This window comes from Nycticebus coucang, chromosome 9, assembly GCF_027406575.1.
Source record: "Nycticebus coucang isolate mNycCou1 chromosome 9, mNycCou1.pri, whole genome shotgun sequence".
In the NCBI taxonomy this organism is placed as follows: domain Eukaryota; kingdom Metazoa; phylum Chordata; class Mammalia; order Primates; family Lorisidae; genus Nycticebus; species Nycticebus coucang.
The window spans coordinates 77,856,100-77,874,057 of NC_069788.1; the positions used below are offsets into that span (position 1 = coordinate 77,856,100).

Here is a 17,958-nt window from a genome sequence, read left to right on the forward strand (position 1 = left end):
TTTTCTTGAGAACAAAATTGCCTGGTGCTAAGGGTGTTCAACAAAGAAAAACTAGCCTTTTCAACAAATGATACTTGGACAACTGGATATCCATGTCTAAACAATGCATTTGGACTTCTAAACAAATACAAAATTTAACTTGAAATGGGTCCTAGAACTAAATACAAGTGATAAAACCATGAAATTCTTATTAAAAAACACAAGAGTAAATCTTACTGTTCTTATGTTAAGCAAAGCATTCTTTAATATAACACCACAAGCACCAGTGACAAAACACAAGTAAGTAATAATGGACTTTTGAGGTTCACGAGACACCATTAAGAAAGTAAAAAGACATTAACTGAGTGAGATGGTACAGAATTGTGTACCCAGCTACTCTGGAGGCTGATGCAGGAAGATTGTGTGAGTTGTAGATTTGAGAGTGTAGTTTGTTATGACTGTGCATATGAATAGCCAGCGCACTCTAGCCTGGGCAACATAGTGAGACCCTGTCTCTTAAAAAGCAGGCCTGGCACGGTGGCTCAAGCCTGTAATCCCAGCACTTGGGAGATAAGGTGGGTGGATTGCTTGAGCTCATGATTCTGAGACCAGCCTGAGCAAGAGTGAGACACCCATCTCAAAAAGTAGCCAGGCATTGTGGCAGGTGCCTGTAATCCCAGCTACTTGGGAGGCTGAGGCAAGAGAATGGCGTAAGTCCAAGAGTTTGAGATTGCTGTGAGGTGTGATTCCATGGCATTCTACAGAGGGCGACAAAATGAGACTCTGTCTCAAAAAAAAAAAAAAGGCAAAAAGACAACCATCATATTGGGCAGAAAAATCGCAAGTTACATATTTGATAAGGGACTTGTATCTGGAATATCTAAAAAAAACTTTTACAACTCGATGAAGACAGATGACCCAATTTAAATATGAGTCAGGGATTCAGATATACATTTTCCACTAGGAAGAAATATAAATGGCCAGTAAGTTCATGAAAAGATACTCAACATTACTCATCTGAAAAATGCAAAGCAAAAGTACAAAGAGATCCACTTCACACCATTAGGCTGGCCGTAATCAAAAAGATAGACCACGAGTGTTGGGTAGGATGTGGAGAAGTTGGAACCTTATTTATTGCTGGTGAGAATGTGGAATGGTGCAGCTACTTTGGAAGACAGCCTGCCAGATCCTCAAAATGTTAAAAATAAAGTAACCATGTGACCCAGTAACTCCAGTTCTACCTATATACTCAACAGAAATGCACATGTTAAGTGAAGAAGCTAGTCATGAAAGGCCATGTACGATATGATTCTCTTTGTGTGAAACGTCCACAGTAGGCAAATGCATAGCATTAACAGCTGTCAGGGTCAGAGTGGGAGTTGGGGACTGAGGAGTGGCTGCTTATGGGTACAGAGTTCCTTTTGGGGATGATAAAAATGGTCTGGGATGAGACGTTGATGATGACTACATAATGCTGTGACTATACTAAAAACCACTGAATGGTAAACTTTAAAAGGATGAATTTTTTATGTTATTAACAAAGGCTAACATGGGCCAAATTTGCTTTCTTGCTTTTGAAAAATTAAAGTGAAACCTTCCTTTTTTTTTTTTAATTTCAAGGCTGCCACATGAGCTTTACTCACAGGCCTAAATGACATGACTTTAGTGCTCTGAGGTCCCTGGTGAGCAGTTGCCTAAATGCCATCGTGTCTCACAGCTTATGCTGAGGGGACACTCGGGACCCAGCACTAAAGGGCAGCTATATTCACCCAAAGAGGGTTTTTTCCCAGGTGAAGTTTGAGGTTATTCACAGTGCAGCAGGAAGAAGCATGATTGTGTTGTGCCCTAGCCTGTGTATAAGCCAGAGATGAAGATTTTCAGCTTCATTATTTTAAGGGACCTAATATTAGGTTAATTTCTTCATCATTATGTACACATAAAGATGATTTAAGAAAAAACTATCCGTAACTTTTATTTTTAAAAAGTACTTTAATGAAACATTGATTTATTCAATACCCACTTATAAGTTTTATATATACACATATTAACATCTTGCTCTATGCATTGTACCTCATATAGCAAAAAGAGTATTTGTGTGTAATATACTAGTTATTCCTATATCTTGATTTAAAAGTAGAAAGCAGAACAATCTTTTAAAAAATCAACTGTGTTCTAATGCACATGTTCTCAAACTTCTGTATACAAAAATCAACTGGAGCTCATTAAAAATGTGAGTTTCCTGGGTTCCCAAACCCAAGAGATTGGTTCAAACTGACATTTTAAGTAACACCTCAGATGATTCTGAGGACCAGGGGTTTGCCTGTGGTAGCTGTGCCCTGGGAACTCCAGCCCGGAATTAGTATGACACCGAAACATGGTTAAAAGTGTCCTTTGCATTACCACAGGTAATTAATATTTTCTAACCATCTGATATTTGAAGTAGATGACATCCACACTCTTATTCTGCCCTTAGAAAACAATAGTATTTTCTCAGCAGCATCACATTTCACAGTGTTTGAAATCATAGCCTCCTTACTGAGTCAGCCTCTGCGAGCTGTTAACCCATTCATGCAGCCGTCTCTCCACCTGCTCTTTCCAGATTTCCTTTGACTTAGCTGAATATACTGCGGATGTTGATGGTGTTGGCACTTTAAGACTTCTGGATGCAATTAAGACTTGTGGCCTTATCAACTCTGTGAAGTTCTACCAAGCATCAACAAGTGAACTTTATGGGAAAGTGCAAGAAATACCCCAGAAGGAAACCACCCCCTTCTACCCACGGTCACCTTATGGTGAGAATGCACGTGCACAACTGTGTGTTCTTTGCCGGCTTGGGGTTGGGCGGGGTGCCTGTTTTTTCTTTCGTTCTGTTCACGTCTCTTGGCTGAAGTCATCTGGGCGTGAGATTAACATTTAGACGGACTAAAGTGACTAGACTTGTTGAGAAGCATACCTTTATACATTGCTAACTGCAAGTATTTGCTCCCATTGCCTGTGGGGTGAAATTACCACCTCACTCCATCAATCTGTGTTCATTCAACCCTTCTGAACAGATCACTTTAAGAGGAAAATTAAAACCAACACGATTCTTTTGCTTGGTTGGTGTGAGATTGTGCCTAAGTGATAAGGTTTCTTGTTTTTTATTTCCCTAGCAAAAGTTTTGCCGAGCGCAAACCCTTACAAAAATAAAGTAAAATTTGTAAAGAAATGTTCACTAAAGACTTCAATGATAAAATTTCAAAGCATTTTAAGATCCCCAATTTTTTACTTTCTAGTTCTTAACAATTTAAAGGGAGTAAGACCTAAGAAAAGTCAGCTTGATATATTGCACATTATAGTTGAATCATTAGGTTGTGAAAGAATGCACAGTGGATATTACAAGAGTAAGAAATTGTTGGGGGCAGCGCCTGTGGCTCTGTAGGGCGCCAGTCCCGTATACCAAGGGTGGCGGGTTCGAACCTGGCCCCGGCCAAACTGCAACAAAAAATTAGCCCGGCGTTGTGGCGGGTGCCTGTAGTCCCAGCTACTCAGGAAGCTGAGGCTAGAGAATCGCTTAAGCCCAAGAGCTGGAGGTTGCTGTGAGCTGTGATGCCACGGCCCTCTACCATGGGCGATAAAGTGAGACTCTTGTCTCTAAAAAAAAAAAAAAAAGAAAAGAAATTGTTGGATATTTCCTGATAAACATGATTTACTGACATAGGAACCTTTATTCTGTCTTTTGCTTTTGATGTATTTTTTTTTTTGTAGAGACAGAGTCTCACTTTATGGTCCTCGGTAGAGTGCCGTGGCCTCACACAGCTCACAGCAACCTCCAACTCCAGGGCCTAAGCGATTCTCTTGCCTCAGGCTCCCAAGTAGCTGGGACTACAGGTGCCCGCCATAACGCCCGGCTATTTTTTGGTTGCAGTTTGGCCGGGGCCGGGTTTGAACCCGTCACCCTCGGTATATGGGGCCGGCGCCTCACCTGCTGAGCCACAGGCGCCGCCCCTGATGTATTTTTTTCAATTTTGATACATTATAAATTATAATTTGGGGGAGGTTATTATTTAAGTTAAGTAAAAATCACTGTCTTTTATAATAAACTTTATTGCTTTTTAAAAATTATTCCAACAGGGGCAGCAAAACTCTATGCCTATTGGATTGTGGTAAACTTCCGTGAGGCATATAATCTCTTTGCAGTGAATGGCATTCTCTTCAATCACGAGAGTCCCAGAAGAGGTTAGTAAATATGTTAATTGAAAAGAGAATTTCAGACTTCTAACAACAGTAAAAGTTGTATGCATATTATAGTATATATATATTATAGAGACTACTAACAACTTTATGTACGTTTCTATTATGAATGTCACAAGTTGTAAATAAAGAAATATAAGTCCAGCCTTAGTTTTTAAATTTTGTTTTAAATTTGTTGAAGTTTTTTTTTGTTTTTGTTTTTGTTTTTTTGTAGAGACAGAGTCTCACTTTATTGCCCTCGGTAGAGTGCCGTGGCATCACACAGCTCACAGCAACCTCCAACTCCTTGGCTTAGGCGATTCTCCTGCCTCAGCCTCCCAAGTAGCTGGGACTACAGGCGCCTGCCACAACGCCCAGCTATTTTTTGGTTGCAGTTTGGCCGGGGTCAGGTTTGAACCCGCCACCCTTGGCATATGGGGCCGGCGCCCTGCTCACTGAGCCACAGGCGCCGCCCAAATTTGTTGAAGTTTTTAATTCATCATGAAGAACTGAAATAGTGTCTCAGTTTTACCATTTTCATTGGTAGGTCTTATCAAGCATGTTTTCAGCTAAGGTTTAGGAAGCTTCCATATGAACACAAAGGAATAAGTAATAAAGTATTGGTTGTTTCTGGAAGTTACTTCTGATCACATACACTAAGTTTTTAGAATCTATATTACTTTTTACTTTGAATCAGCCAGATACTCCATATTCTTTTATATTCTATTAAATAGACACCAGAAATTTCTGTGTATCTAAAGTACATTTTAACATTTGAAGTTATGTTTTTATTGGCATATAATAATTATATATCTTTATGGAATACATAGTAGTATTTGATATATACAATGTATGGTGATCAAGTCAGAGTAATTAGCATATCAACCACTGCAAATATTTGCTTGTGTGAGGAGTATTCTAAATTCTCTCTTCTAGATAATTGAAAGGAAAAATAATTTATTGTTCAGTGTAGTTACCCAATAGTGCTATAGAACACTAGAATTTATTCCTTCTATGTAGCCGTAATTTTCTCTCCCTATTCTCCCTCTTCCTTGAAATCAGTTCTTAATATATATTCAGTTTTTGGGGAAACTGTATTTGTTTGTATTGGCCTGTTGCCTCTTAATAGTTGTTGATGAAACTTTAACAATGTGATACCTCTGCTCTTCCCAGTGTTAGGTTTTAAATAACAAAATGTGTGCTTCCATCATTAATTCTGGTTCACTGAAGCATGAAAACCTATTACAAAGCAAGCACACTCTTTTCTAAGTGAAAGTAATGTGTTTAATTTTGCCTGAAGTTTTATTAACTTTCACTATCATTTAGTCTTTTATTCTGAGAATAAGTGAAAAGTCTTAATGTTTTCAGTTTCATGCCCAACTAGTAACACTTACAATTTTCTCAGTGAAATTTTATGTGACTGCCTAGCCACCTAATTAAACTAACAAGTCATGAAGAAAGATTAAAGTGACAGGTTTACAAAGGTATCCTTAGTGTCAGTACATTTTTATTTTATAATTGCTTCAGTTAAAAATTCCCATGATGGGCATTTAAAGCATAAGAATCTAGCCTGTGGGTGGCTGAAAAGAAAACAAGTTAAAAAGCAGCCAGAAATATTTCTTTAATTCATTTTGTGTTTCTGGATGTCTTTAATAAGGTGAAGAGGAAAAGGAAGGTCTTAGCTATCTTTGCCCAAAGCACTTGATATGCAGCATGCTCAGGGACTGTTCATTAAATAGTAATCCCTGGCTCTTTTCTCACAAACATGTTTATACACATCATTTTGGGTTTCTGTATTCTTTCCCCCTCACCTTTTCCACCTGGAAAAATTATAAGTAAAAATTAATTGCTGTGGACCAGGTTAGGATAAGGAAAAGCCTTCTTAGGTTGTAGAATAAAAAGATAAATGTAAATAAAACTCTTCCCAGTCCTCTATTTTTATATCTCATGAGAACTGATTTTTGGTCTTATATATATTAATCGCTTTGTTTTACAAAACATTTTAGAAAGTAATACTTTTTTTGAAAGAAAATTTAAAAGTGGAGAGTATAAGAGAAAACAAAAAGTTCTCTCCTTCATTCTGCCTGATAACCCTCTTTGTATGTGTAAAGATACATGAAACTTTCTCAAGGAATGGTAACGGTTAAGTTTGAGGAAAAGAAAGGAAAAACGTGTGTTAAACTTAATACTCAATAAAGACTGATAGCAAAAGATGAATATAAGTTTGAGGACCGTTTATAATTGCAGAAGTCAACTATGACTAAAGAATCACAATTTTAATACAGTTTTTTCCTTTCTTAAAATGCTTATCCATTTTTTTAGCATTCTCTGTATTTTTAGATGAATGAATGAACAACTGTCCTGGGTTTCAGTAAAACCTAACTAACTTAACAGCTAGGTGAGATGAATTAGAGAATAGTAGAAATTTATTGGATAGTTTTAAATAAATATTTCATAGATAGACATATAGTAATCAAAGCTAATAAACTATTCTAAATTAAAGATTCAGTCTGATATACAATAATAAGCAGAAAATTTATTTTTAGCAATAGGATTAGTTTGTGTATCTACAATTTGCTATGATACTTGTAAGTGATACTTACATTAAGTTGATTGAACATTTATGCATCAGTTCTCTTACAGGCAAATAACACTTCTTTTTTCTAGATGGTGTAGTGGTATACTTCCATCTAGTCCTAGGCATATGGTCTCAAATGTCCAGTTAGTAGACCCCAAGTTGATACAGTTTTGGAAGGATATTTAACAAAAAATAATTGACAGGATACTTTTTGATTGCAAAAAATAATTGACAGGATCCTTTTTGAATAAGATTCCAGAAGAATTTCTGAATTTAAAAAGTATGGAAGAAGTATTTTTTAAAGACAAAGATAGGTTAGAGCAAAGATTGCCAAACTATGACTCAAGGGCTAAATCCAGCCTGCCAGTGTATGTTTGTAAATAAAGTTGCATTGGAACACAGTCACATTTATTTCTTTATATATTGTCTGTGCCTACTTTCACACTGTAGAGTCCTGTAGCCTGCAGAGCCTAAAATATTTACTGTCTAGGCTTTTAAGAAAACATTTGCTGGTCCCAGCTGCAGCCTGAGAAGCTTTCAGTTGTTTATTGTGGTTTTTCTCCAAAGGTAGCAAGGTAGTCATTTAGAAAAATTTCCTACAAATGTTAAAATCAGAGTCCAAGTGAACCAGTCCGTAGGCAGAGTTCCTGATGTATTTTGGCCATTTGGGGTTCTCTTATCCTCTGCTGCTCTGTTTAAGTGAGTAAATGTTCTGAAGGACACACACTGTGACCAAGTGCTCTAAGGTAAAGCTAATTGTTAGTGAGGTATGGAACCAAACAGCTAGTAACTGAGCAAACATCTGCAGTATGGTTCATTGCAGCAAGCACAGCTCCTGAGCTTGGATACTTTCTCTTATTGTGTTTTTCACTGCCTACGTATCTGGTGAGCATCAGATCAACAGTCAGAAATCTCTGATGTAGGGAATAAAGCTGATAATTCATTGACATGGCCTCTGCTTCCCTCACCACCATCCAGTCACTCTTTCATTGAAAGCAAGACAATGGATTCACTCATGTAATAGGCTTGCTTTTTATAAAATGGAGGCACTTTAGTAACATTTTACATCAAAATAATGAATAATTAAAATTTTAGAATTATATGTGTAGAAGGCATGAAAATGTATATATCAATATATGTTTTGTAAGTAACTATTATGATGTATTGAATGCTGATTTTCACAGATATTACAAAGGTGACTTTATATAGTTTTTTATATCAGTTTTTTTAAAAAATGAAGAATAGACAGTCATATACCACACAACAGTGTTTTGGTCAACAACAGACTTGCATGTGTGATGGTGGCCCAATAAAATTATAATACTGTATTGTTACTGTACTTTTTTCTAAGTTTAGGTCTGCTTAGATAAACAAATAGAGACAGCCTCATTTTATTGTGCTTCATAGATATTGCCTCTTCTCCCCTCTTTTTTTAAAAACAAATTGAGAGTTTGTGACAACCCTGCCTTGGGCAAGTCTATTGATGCCATTTACCCAACAGCATGTGCTCACTTGCTGTCTCTGTGTCAGATCTTGGTAATTCTCATAATATTCTAGACTTTCTCATTATTATTCTGTCTATGATAGTGATCTATAATCAATGATTGTTGATGTTACTATTGTAATTGTTTTGGGGCATCCCAGACTTCACCCATAGGAGACAATGAATGTGATTGATAAATGTTGTCTGTGTTCTCACTCAGACAGTGGCTCCACTGACCAGCCATTCCTCATTTTCTCACCTTCTCCATGGGCATCCCTAGTCCCTGAGACAAATAATATTGAAATTAGGTTAATTAATAATTCTACAGTAGCACTACAGTGTTCAACTGAAAGTAAGAGTTGTGTGGCTGTCACTGTACATCAGGCTGGAAAGACTAACCTATGTGAGAAAGCCATGTCAGAAGCCAATGCAGGCCGGAAGCTAGGCCTCCTATAGCCAAGCTGCAAATGCAAAGGAAGAGTTCTTGAAGGAAATCAGAAGTGCAATGTCAGTGGATGCACAAATGATAGGAAAGCTAGACAGCTTTACTGCTGATAGGAAAATATTTGAGTGGTCTGGATAGAAGATCAGACAAGCCACATATTCTCTTAAGCCAAAGCCTTATCCAGAGCAAGGACCTAAATTTTCAATTCTATGAAGGCTGAGAAAAAAGAGGAAGTTGCAAAAGAAAACCTTGAAGCTAGCAGAGATTGCTTTGTGAGATTTAAGGAAGGAAAGAAGTCATCTCTATAATATAAAAATGCAAAGTGAAGCAGCAAGTCCTGATGGAAAAACTATAGCAAGTTATCCAAAACATCTTTGCTAAGATTATTGATGAAGTTGGCTACACTAAACAGTAGATTTTCAGTGTAGATGAAACACCCTTCTGTTGGAAAAAGGTGTCATCTAAAACTTTCATAGCTAAAGAGGTGTAGTCAATGCCTGCCTTCAAAGCTTCAAAGAATAGGCTGACTCTCTTGCTAGGGGCTATGCAACTGGTTACTTTAACTTGAAGCCTGACTCATTCACTGTAGGAAAAATCCTGAGGCCCTTGAGAATTTAGCTAAATCTATTTTTCCTGTGCCCTGTCTATGGAACAACAAAGCTTGGATAATAGCACATTTGTTTACAGCATGAGTTTTTGAATATTTGAAGCCCAGTATTGAGACTCTACTTCTTAGAAAAAAAAGTTTACCTTTTGCAAGGGTACATGTCAAATCTATTAAGTGTAGAGTATAGATGTCTTAACACAATAATTAAGAAAATGAGGTAAAAATATGTTAACTAGTTTGATGTAAGCATTCCAAATTGTATATAAAACCAGCACATTGTACCCCATAAATGCATTAATGTATACAGCTATGCTTTAATTAAAAAAATAAAATAAAAAATAAAATACTTACTGCTCATTGACAATGCTCTGGGTTTTTGAAGAACTCTAATGGAGATGTAAAAGGAGATGAATCCTCTTTTCTTGTGTGCTAACATAACTTCCATTCTGTAGCCTATGAATCAAGACGTAATTTTAACTCTCAGTCTTACTGTTCATGAAATATATAGATAATGATTTCTCTGATCTGGGAAAAGTAAAATGAAAACTTTCTGGAAAGGAGTTGCTGTCCTAGATGCCATTAAGAACATGCATAATTCATGGGAGGCTATCAAAATGTCAGTTTTAACAAGAGTTTAAAAGAAGCTTATTCTGGTGGCGCTTGTGGCTCAGTGAGTAGGGCGCCGGCCCCATACGCCGAGGGTAGCAGGTTCGAACCCAGCCCTGGCCAAACTGCAACAAAAAAATAGCCGGGTGTTGTGGCGGGTGCCTTTAGTCCCAGCTGCTGGGGAGGCTGAGGCAAGAGAATCGCGTAAGCCCAAAAGTTAGAGGTTGCTGTGAGCCGTGTGACGCCATGGCACTCTACCCAAGGGCGGTACAGTGAGACTCTGTCTCTACCAAAAAAAAAAAAGCTTATTCCATACCTCATGGATAACATTGAGGAATTTAAGATTTCATTGGCGGAAGTAACTACAGATGTAGAAAAAGCAAGAGCACTCGAATTATAAGTGGAGCCTGAAGATGTGACTGAATTGCCACAATTTTATTACAAAATTTGAATGGATGAGGAATTATTTCTTATGGATGAGCATAGAAAGTGGTTTCTTGAGATACAGTCCATTCCTGGTGAAGATGCTGTGAATAATTTGGAAATGACTACAAACAATTTAGAATATTATATAAACTTAGTTGGTAAAGCTATGGTAGAGTTTGAGAGGATTGACTCCAATTTTGAAAAAACCTCTATTGTGAGATGCTATCAAATAATATCACATGCTATAAAGAAATCTTTTGCTAAAGGAAGAGTCAATTGATGTGACAAACTATTTTTCGCTCATTTTAAGAAATTGTCACAGTGGGCAGCGCCTGTGGCTCAAGGAGTAGGGCGCCTTTCCCATATGCCAGAAGTGGTGGGTTCAAACCTAGCCCCGGCCAAAATCCAAAAAAAAAATAAAAAAAAAGAAATTGTCACAGTTACTACAACCTTCGGCAAACACCATTCAGTCAGTCAGCAGCCATCAATACAGAGGTAAGACTCTTCCCTATGAAAAAGATTACAACTAACTCAGTGTTTTTCGAACTTTTTTTTGTCTCAACCTTTAAATTATGTTGACCACAAAAAACTAAATAAGAAGAATATACTTACTGTGCTTTGAACTTCTTTTGAAAATAATTTAATTAATTATCTTTCAAATTTTTCATGAAACACCTAAGATCCTCTTCTGGCATACCAGTGTGCCATGGCACGCTGGTTGAAAATCACTGGACTAAACTGAAAGCTTTGATAAGCATTTGCCTTTTTATTTTTTAGCAATAACATATTTTTTTCTTTAAAGAAAAAAGTTATATATTGTGTTTTAAACAATGTTATTGCATGCGTAATAGACTACAGTACAGTGTAAACATAACTTATCAGCGCTGGGAAACCAAAATATTTGTGGGACTTGCTTTATTGTGGCATTTGCTTTATTCCTATGGTCTAAAAACTAAATCCCAAATACCTCCAAGGTATTTACCATTGTATTACAATTGCCTACGCTATTCAGTACAGTTACCTGCTCTACAGATTTGTGTATCGTAGGAGTGATAAGCTATACCATATAGCCTACATGTATATTTGGCTATACCATTTTTGTTTGTGTAGTATAGATATGATGTTAGCACAATGACAAAATAGTCTTAATATGTATTTCTCAGAACTTACCTCTATCATTAAGCAATACCTGACAGTATTGTATATATGTTCTTAAATTTCAAATTAATATGAGGGTACAAATTTTTAGGTTACAGTGTTCTCCGTTCCAAGGTAAAGTTCAAGTTGTAGTAGAGCCCTTCACCCAGAGGGCGTACTGAACACCTTCACATTGTACACACTAGGTGAGATCCTGCCAATTGCCTCCCCCACAAAGAGTATTTAAATGGGGACAGTGGAGGTCAAATGCTCTCTCTGTTTGTAAATGACATGATTGTATATCTGGAACACCCCAGGGACTCAACTACAAAGCTCTTAGGAGTGATCAAAGAATATAGAAATGTTTCGGAATACAAAATCAGTGCCCACAAATTGGTAGCCTTCATATATGCCGGTAAGAGTCAAGCTGAGAATAAAATCAAAGACTCTGCTCATAAAATACTCACCCAGACCGATTTCTTCAAGGGTTTTCCCTGCACTCTCTTCTAGTATTTTTATAGTTGCTTGTCTTAAGTTTAAATCTTTAATCCAGTGAGAGTCTATCTTAGTTAATGGTGAAAGGTGTGAGTCCAGTTTCAGTCTTCTACAGGTTGCCAGCCAGTTCACCCAGCACCATTTGTTAAATAGAGATCCCCCACTGAATGTTTTTAATTAGCTTGTCAAAGATCAAATAACGGTAAATAGCTGGATTCATCTCTTGGTTCTCTATTCTGTTCCAGACATCTACTTCTCTGTTTTTGTGCCAGTACCATGCTGTTTTGATCACTATCGATTTATAGTACAATCTCAGGTCTGGTAGCGTGATTCCTCCTGCTTTGTTTTTATTGCTCAGTAAGGTCTTGGCTATTGGAGGTTTTTTCTGATTCTATATAAAATGAAGTATTATTTTTTCAAGATCTTTAATGTATGACAGTGGAGCTTTAATAGTGATTGCATTAAAATTGAATATTGCTTTGGGTAGTATGGACATTTTAACAATGTTGATTCTTCCCAGCCATGAGCATGGTATGTTTTTCCATTTGTTAACATTTTCAGCTATTTCTTTTCTTAGAGTTTCATAGTTCTCTTTATAGAGATCTTTCATGTCCTTTGTTAGATAAACTCCCAAATATTTCATCTTCTTTGGCACTACTGTGAATGGAATAGAGTCCTTAATTGTTTTTTTCAGCTTGACTATTGTTGGTATATATAAAGGCTACCGATTTATGAATGTTGATTTTGTAACCTGCGACGCTGCTGTGTTCCTTGATCATTTCTACGAGTTTTGTAGTAGAATCCCTGGTGTTTACCAGATATACAGTCATATCATCTACAAAGAGTGAAAGTTTGATCTCTTCTGACCCTATATGGATACCCTTGATCGCCTTTTCTTCCCTAATTGCGGTGGCTAAAACTTCCATTACAATGTTAAAGAGCAATGGAGACAATGGGCAGGCTTGTCTGGTTCCGGATCAGACTGGAAATGATTTCAGTTTAACTCCATTCAATACCATATTGGCTGTGGGTTTGCTGTAGATGGTCTCTATTAGTTTAAGAAATGTCCCTTCTATACCAATTTTCTTAAGTGTTCTGATCATGAAGGGATGCTGAATATTATCAAAAGCTTTTTCTGCATCAATTGAGAGAATCATATGGTCTTTGGTTTCTAATTTGTTTATGTGCTGAATTATACTTATAGATTTACATATATTGAACCGGCCTTGATACCCTGGGATAAAACTGACTTGGTCATGATGTATAATTTGTTTGATGTGTTGATGGATTCTGTTGGTTAGGATCTTGTTGAATATTTTTGCTTCTATAATCATTAGTGATATTGGTCTATAATTTTCTTTTCTTGTTGGGTCTTTTCCTGGTTTGGGGATCAGGGTGATGTTTGCTTCATAGAACGTGTTGGGTAGTCTTCCTTCTTTTTCTACATTTTGGAACAGGTTGAGTAATATAGGTACTAATTCCACTTTAAAGGTTTGGTAGAATTCTGACGTAAAGCCATCTGGTCCTGGGCTTTTCTTTTTAGGGAGATTTTGTATAATTGATGCTATTTCAGAACTCGAAGAGGGCCTGTTCAACATTTCCACTTGATTCTGGCTAAGTCTTGGACGGTGACGTGCTTCCAAGTATCGGTCAATTTCCTTCAGATTTTCATATTTCTGAGAATAAAGTTTCTTGTAATATTCATTAAGGAGTTTTTGAATTTCTGAGGAGTCAGTCTGTTGTTATTTCATCTTTGTCGTTTCTGATTGATGAGATTAGAGATTTTACTCTTTTTTTTCTGGTTAGGTTAGCCAAAGGTTTATCTATTTTATTGACCTTTTCAAAAAACCAACTTTTTGATTTATTGATCTGTTATATAATTCTTTTTTTTTCCAATTTCATTTAATTCTGCTCTAATTTTGATTATTTCTTTTCTTCTACTGGGTTTGGGGTTGGAACATTCTTCCTTTTCCAGTTGCTTGAGATGTCCCATTAAGTTGTTAATTTCCTCTCTTTCTGTTCTCTTGAGGAAGGCTTGCAGTGCTATAAATTTCCCTTTTAGGACTGCCTTTGCGGTATTCCAGAGGTTCTGATAATTCATGTCTTCATTGTCGTTTTATTCCAAAATTTCGCAGTTTCCTTCTTAATCTCATCTCTGACCCAGCTATCATTCAGCATAAAGTTATTTAACTTCCGTGTTTTTGTATGAGTATGCAGATTCCTATTGTTACTGAGTTCAACTTTTATTCCATGGTGGTCCGAGAAGATGCAAGGAATATTTTCTATTCCTTTAAATTTACTGAGGTTAGACTTGTGACCTAAGATGTGACCAATTTTTGGGTATGTTCCATGGGCTGATGAGAAGTATGTGTGTTTGGTTTTGTTGGGATGAAATGTTCTGTAGATGTCTGCTAAATCCAAATGTTGGATGGTTAGGTTTAAATCTAAGATTTCTTTGGTCAGCTTCTTATTGGAGGATCTATCCAACACTGCCAAAGGAGTGTTGAAATCTCCGACTATTATGGAGCTGGAGGAAATCAAGTTGTTCTTGTCTGTTAGAGTTTCTATTATAAATTGAGGTGCATTCTGGTTGGGTGCATAGATATTAATAATTGAAATCTCATCATATTCAGTATTACCTTTAACAAATATGAAGTGACCATTCTTATCCTTCCTTACTTTTGTTGATTTGAAGCCTATTATGTCTGTAAATAGAATTGCAACACCTGCTTTTTTCTCATTACCATTTGCCTGAAATGTGGACGACCATCCTTTCACCCTGAGTCTATATTTATCTTTTAAGGTAAGATGTGACTCTGTATGCAGTAAATATGTGGCCTGAGTTTTTGTATCCAGTCAGCTAACCTGTGCGTCTTTAGAGGACAGTTTAAGCCGTTAACATTAATGGAGAATATTGATAAGTCTGGTAAAATTTTGGGTATCAAGCTTTTCGCAAGTCCAGTGGACATTTTTAATCTTTTTGCCACTGTGGAAGTTGGAGTTTGATCAAAAGTTTCTGAGTGAGTTTACTTTTGTGGTAGATGATTGGGCTGGTCATTATGGAGGATAGGTCTGAGAATATCCTGAAGAGTGGATTTGGTTATGGCAAATTACTTCAACATATGAATGTCATTAAAGTATTTAATTTCTCCATCATAAATGAAACTCAGTTTAGCTGGGTACAGGATCCGAAGTTGAAAGTTATTTTGCTTTAGGAGATTAGAAGTCAATGACCACCCTCTTCTAGCTTGAAAAGTTTCAGCAGAGAGATCTGCAGTCATTCTAATATTCTTCCCTTTGTAGGTAATGGATTTCTTACATCTGGCTGCTTTCAGAATTTTCTCCTTCATATTAACTTTAGTGAAGTTAATAATGATATGCCTTGGGGGTGTCTTATTCAGATTGAGTTGTGCTGGGGTTCTGAAACTGTTTGCTATCTGAGTTTCAGAATCTCTTGGCATGTCTGGAAAATTCTCTTTCATAATTTCATGGAGAAGGGCCTCTGTGCCTAGTGAGGCCACTTCATCACTTTCAGGGATTCTAATGAGGTGGATATTAGCCTTCTTCAGATTATTCCAGAGCTCTCTGAGAGAATGATTCGTTTTTGCTCTCCATTTCTCTTTGTCTTTGAGAGTTTCGGAGCATTCAACGGCTTTGTCTTCAATGTCAGAAATCCTTTCTTCTGCTTGCTCCACTCTGTTCCTGTATTTTTCAGATCTTTGAGGGCTGCAAATTCTTGCTTCAGTGCGTCAAAATCTTTGGTGGTTTTGTCTTTAAATTCGTTAAATTCTTGAGACAACTTTTGAATTTCTCCTGGAATTTCTAATTCTGACTTTTGAAGTGCTTCTCGAATTTCTAATTTCTAATTTTCCTCCTTTCTATTAATTTTGTTTGCAATCCAAATTCTGAATTCGGTTTCTAACATCTCGGCCAGCTGTTTATGAATGGGATCTTTAGTTACCTCTGACATATCTTTCCTTTGGGTGGTTGATCTATTCTGGTTATTCATGTTACCAGAGTTTTTCCACTGATTCCACCCCGTTATTGTTTTACACTGTTTGATTTTTCCCCTCTAGCTTTGTTGAGTACCCATATAGTGCTATGGCCTGAGAAACTGGGGACCTTTTTGGTGTGGTGGGGCTAAAGTGGTTCTGTCTTGTTTTCAGCTAGTCTCTGTTGGACCCTAGTGAAACAGTTACTCTGGGTTGAAGTCTCAGCTGTGGAGAAATACCAGCAATTAAGTCACCCCGCCCCCCACAGACAACAATGGGTGAAGGAAAATCAAACTTTCCTATAACCACACACCCAGGGCACCATCTGAATAGTCCTCGGGCGATTGGCTCAGTTCAAAAGGTCCAAATCAATTGTCTCAGTCAGCACCTGTCTCAGGTGGGAGAGTTTAAAAGGTCTCTGGCAACTGGATCACAGGGTCTGGTGAGTACTCTGATATGGCTTGCTCCAGTGCTACCATAGCCAGGAGGACCCACCCAGCAAATGGATCAGGGAAGGTTAATGTCTCCTTCCCCACCTTGCACCTCTGTCACACCCAGTCACTGATAGCCCCACAGTTTGCTGACCCAGTTGCCTGTAGCGAACAGATACTCCATGGGTTTGCACTGGCCTGAATCACAAGGAAATTTATATCTGCTCAGCCAGGCCACTGTGCTCTGCCTCTATCTAGCAGGAGGAGGTGAGGCCTGACAACCTCGGGCGCTTGATGGAGCCTGGTGTGTGTTCACTCAGTTCCAGCCCCGCCCCTGATTGATGTTACTGACAGAACAGAACAGAAAACTTTGCGGGAATCTTTTTCTGTCCCTGATAAATTCCCCTGCAGAAGAGAAGCTGTTTTGAGTTCCTAGAGCCTGCACCTCAGGCCCTGTCTTTGTTCCTGAAGCTTTGTATTTGGTTAGCTGTCCGTTGTAGCCTCATGCCATCCTTTGTAGACTGACGATCACCTGAGGGCCGGGTGCATCTTAGGCTCTGTAAAGTGATCCTCTGGGTCAACCCCACCCTGAGAACTTCCCGACTCTGCGTGTGCGTTTCTAGTCCCCACACTTCACCCAGTCTGGTAGTGCCTCAGGCAAACTCTTTACTTACAGGGCCTGCGATTCTATCCCAGATTTGTTCCCTGGTGGTTGCCACCTGAGTAGATGCCCGGCCTCCTCTGGTTGCCCAGGGAGACAGGGGGTGTAGATTCGGAATATCCGGAGTGAGCCCTATTGTTGCTGGAAGACAGCCTCTGCTGTGCGCCTCGGGGCACCACCGCTCAGGTGTGGTTCCCTCTCAGCCGACCATCCTCTCCTCACTCCCGTGCTGCAGAGTCAGCACTGACCAGCTGCAGTTTAGGCCCTGCCCACACCCCTCGAGAAATCACCCAAGAATCTGGACTCCTGGGGGACAGGCCTCCAGACCTCAGAGTGAGAGTGGAGGGGAGTGCTGGGAGCTCAGAGTTGCAGGTAGAGAATATATACAGTTTTATACAGTATTATGCCTGGCAGGAGAATGCCGTGGCACCCTAGTAGGGAGGTAGGTCCAGTTTTTAGAGGGTCTCTCCCGTCAAGTGTAGTGGGAGGACCTTTGAACTCTGCTCGTTTGTTTGTGGGGCACTCCGAGCCATTCTCATGGGGGAGGGGACTACTTTCTGCTTGGTGATGGATTTTGTACCTTTTGTTTGTATCCTTGGGGTCGCAGCTCACCTCAGCGAGGTTGATGTGCATTCTTCAACCTTCTTTCTTGGTGCAGGTCTTATCCACCAGATTACTTGCTAAATTTCTGTCCTTTAACTCTCCTTCTGGATGGGAGCCTCTGTGGAAAGCTGGCTTCAGTCCTAGTTTAAGTATATTTTAAATTAAAACATTTTGCATTGTAATTGAGGAAACACAAAAAGATACCTTACGTTCTACTCTTGGGAAATTAACAAAATTATAAGGATTAAATGAAATTTGATTTTCTGACTTTGATGACTGTAGGCATTGTCAGTAACGAGTAAA

At 38.3% G+C, this 17,958-nt stretch overlaps 1 protein-coding gene across 2 annotated transcripts in view; it reads left to right on the forward strand.

Annotated features, from left to right (window-relative positions):
• The window catches only part of GMDS (GDP-mannose 4,6-dehydratase), a 657,290-nt gene that overhangs the window by 262,685 nt on the left and 376,647 nt on the right, over positions 1 to 17,958 (forward strand). For both annotated transcript variants that reach the window (XM_053601624.1, XM_053601623.1), the window contains exons 5-6: positions 2,579 to 2,771; positions 4,093 to 4,197. In XM_053601624.1, coding sequence (XP_053457599.1) covers positions 2,579 to 2,771; positions 4,093 to 4,197 — 298 coding nt within the window. The remainder of the gene's footprint in view (positions 1 to 2,578; positions 2,772 to 4,092; positions 4,198 to 17,958) is intronic.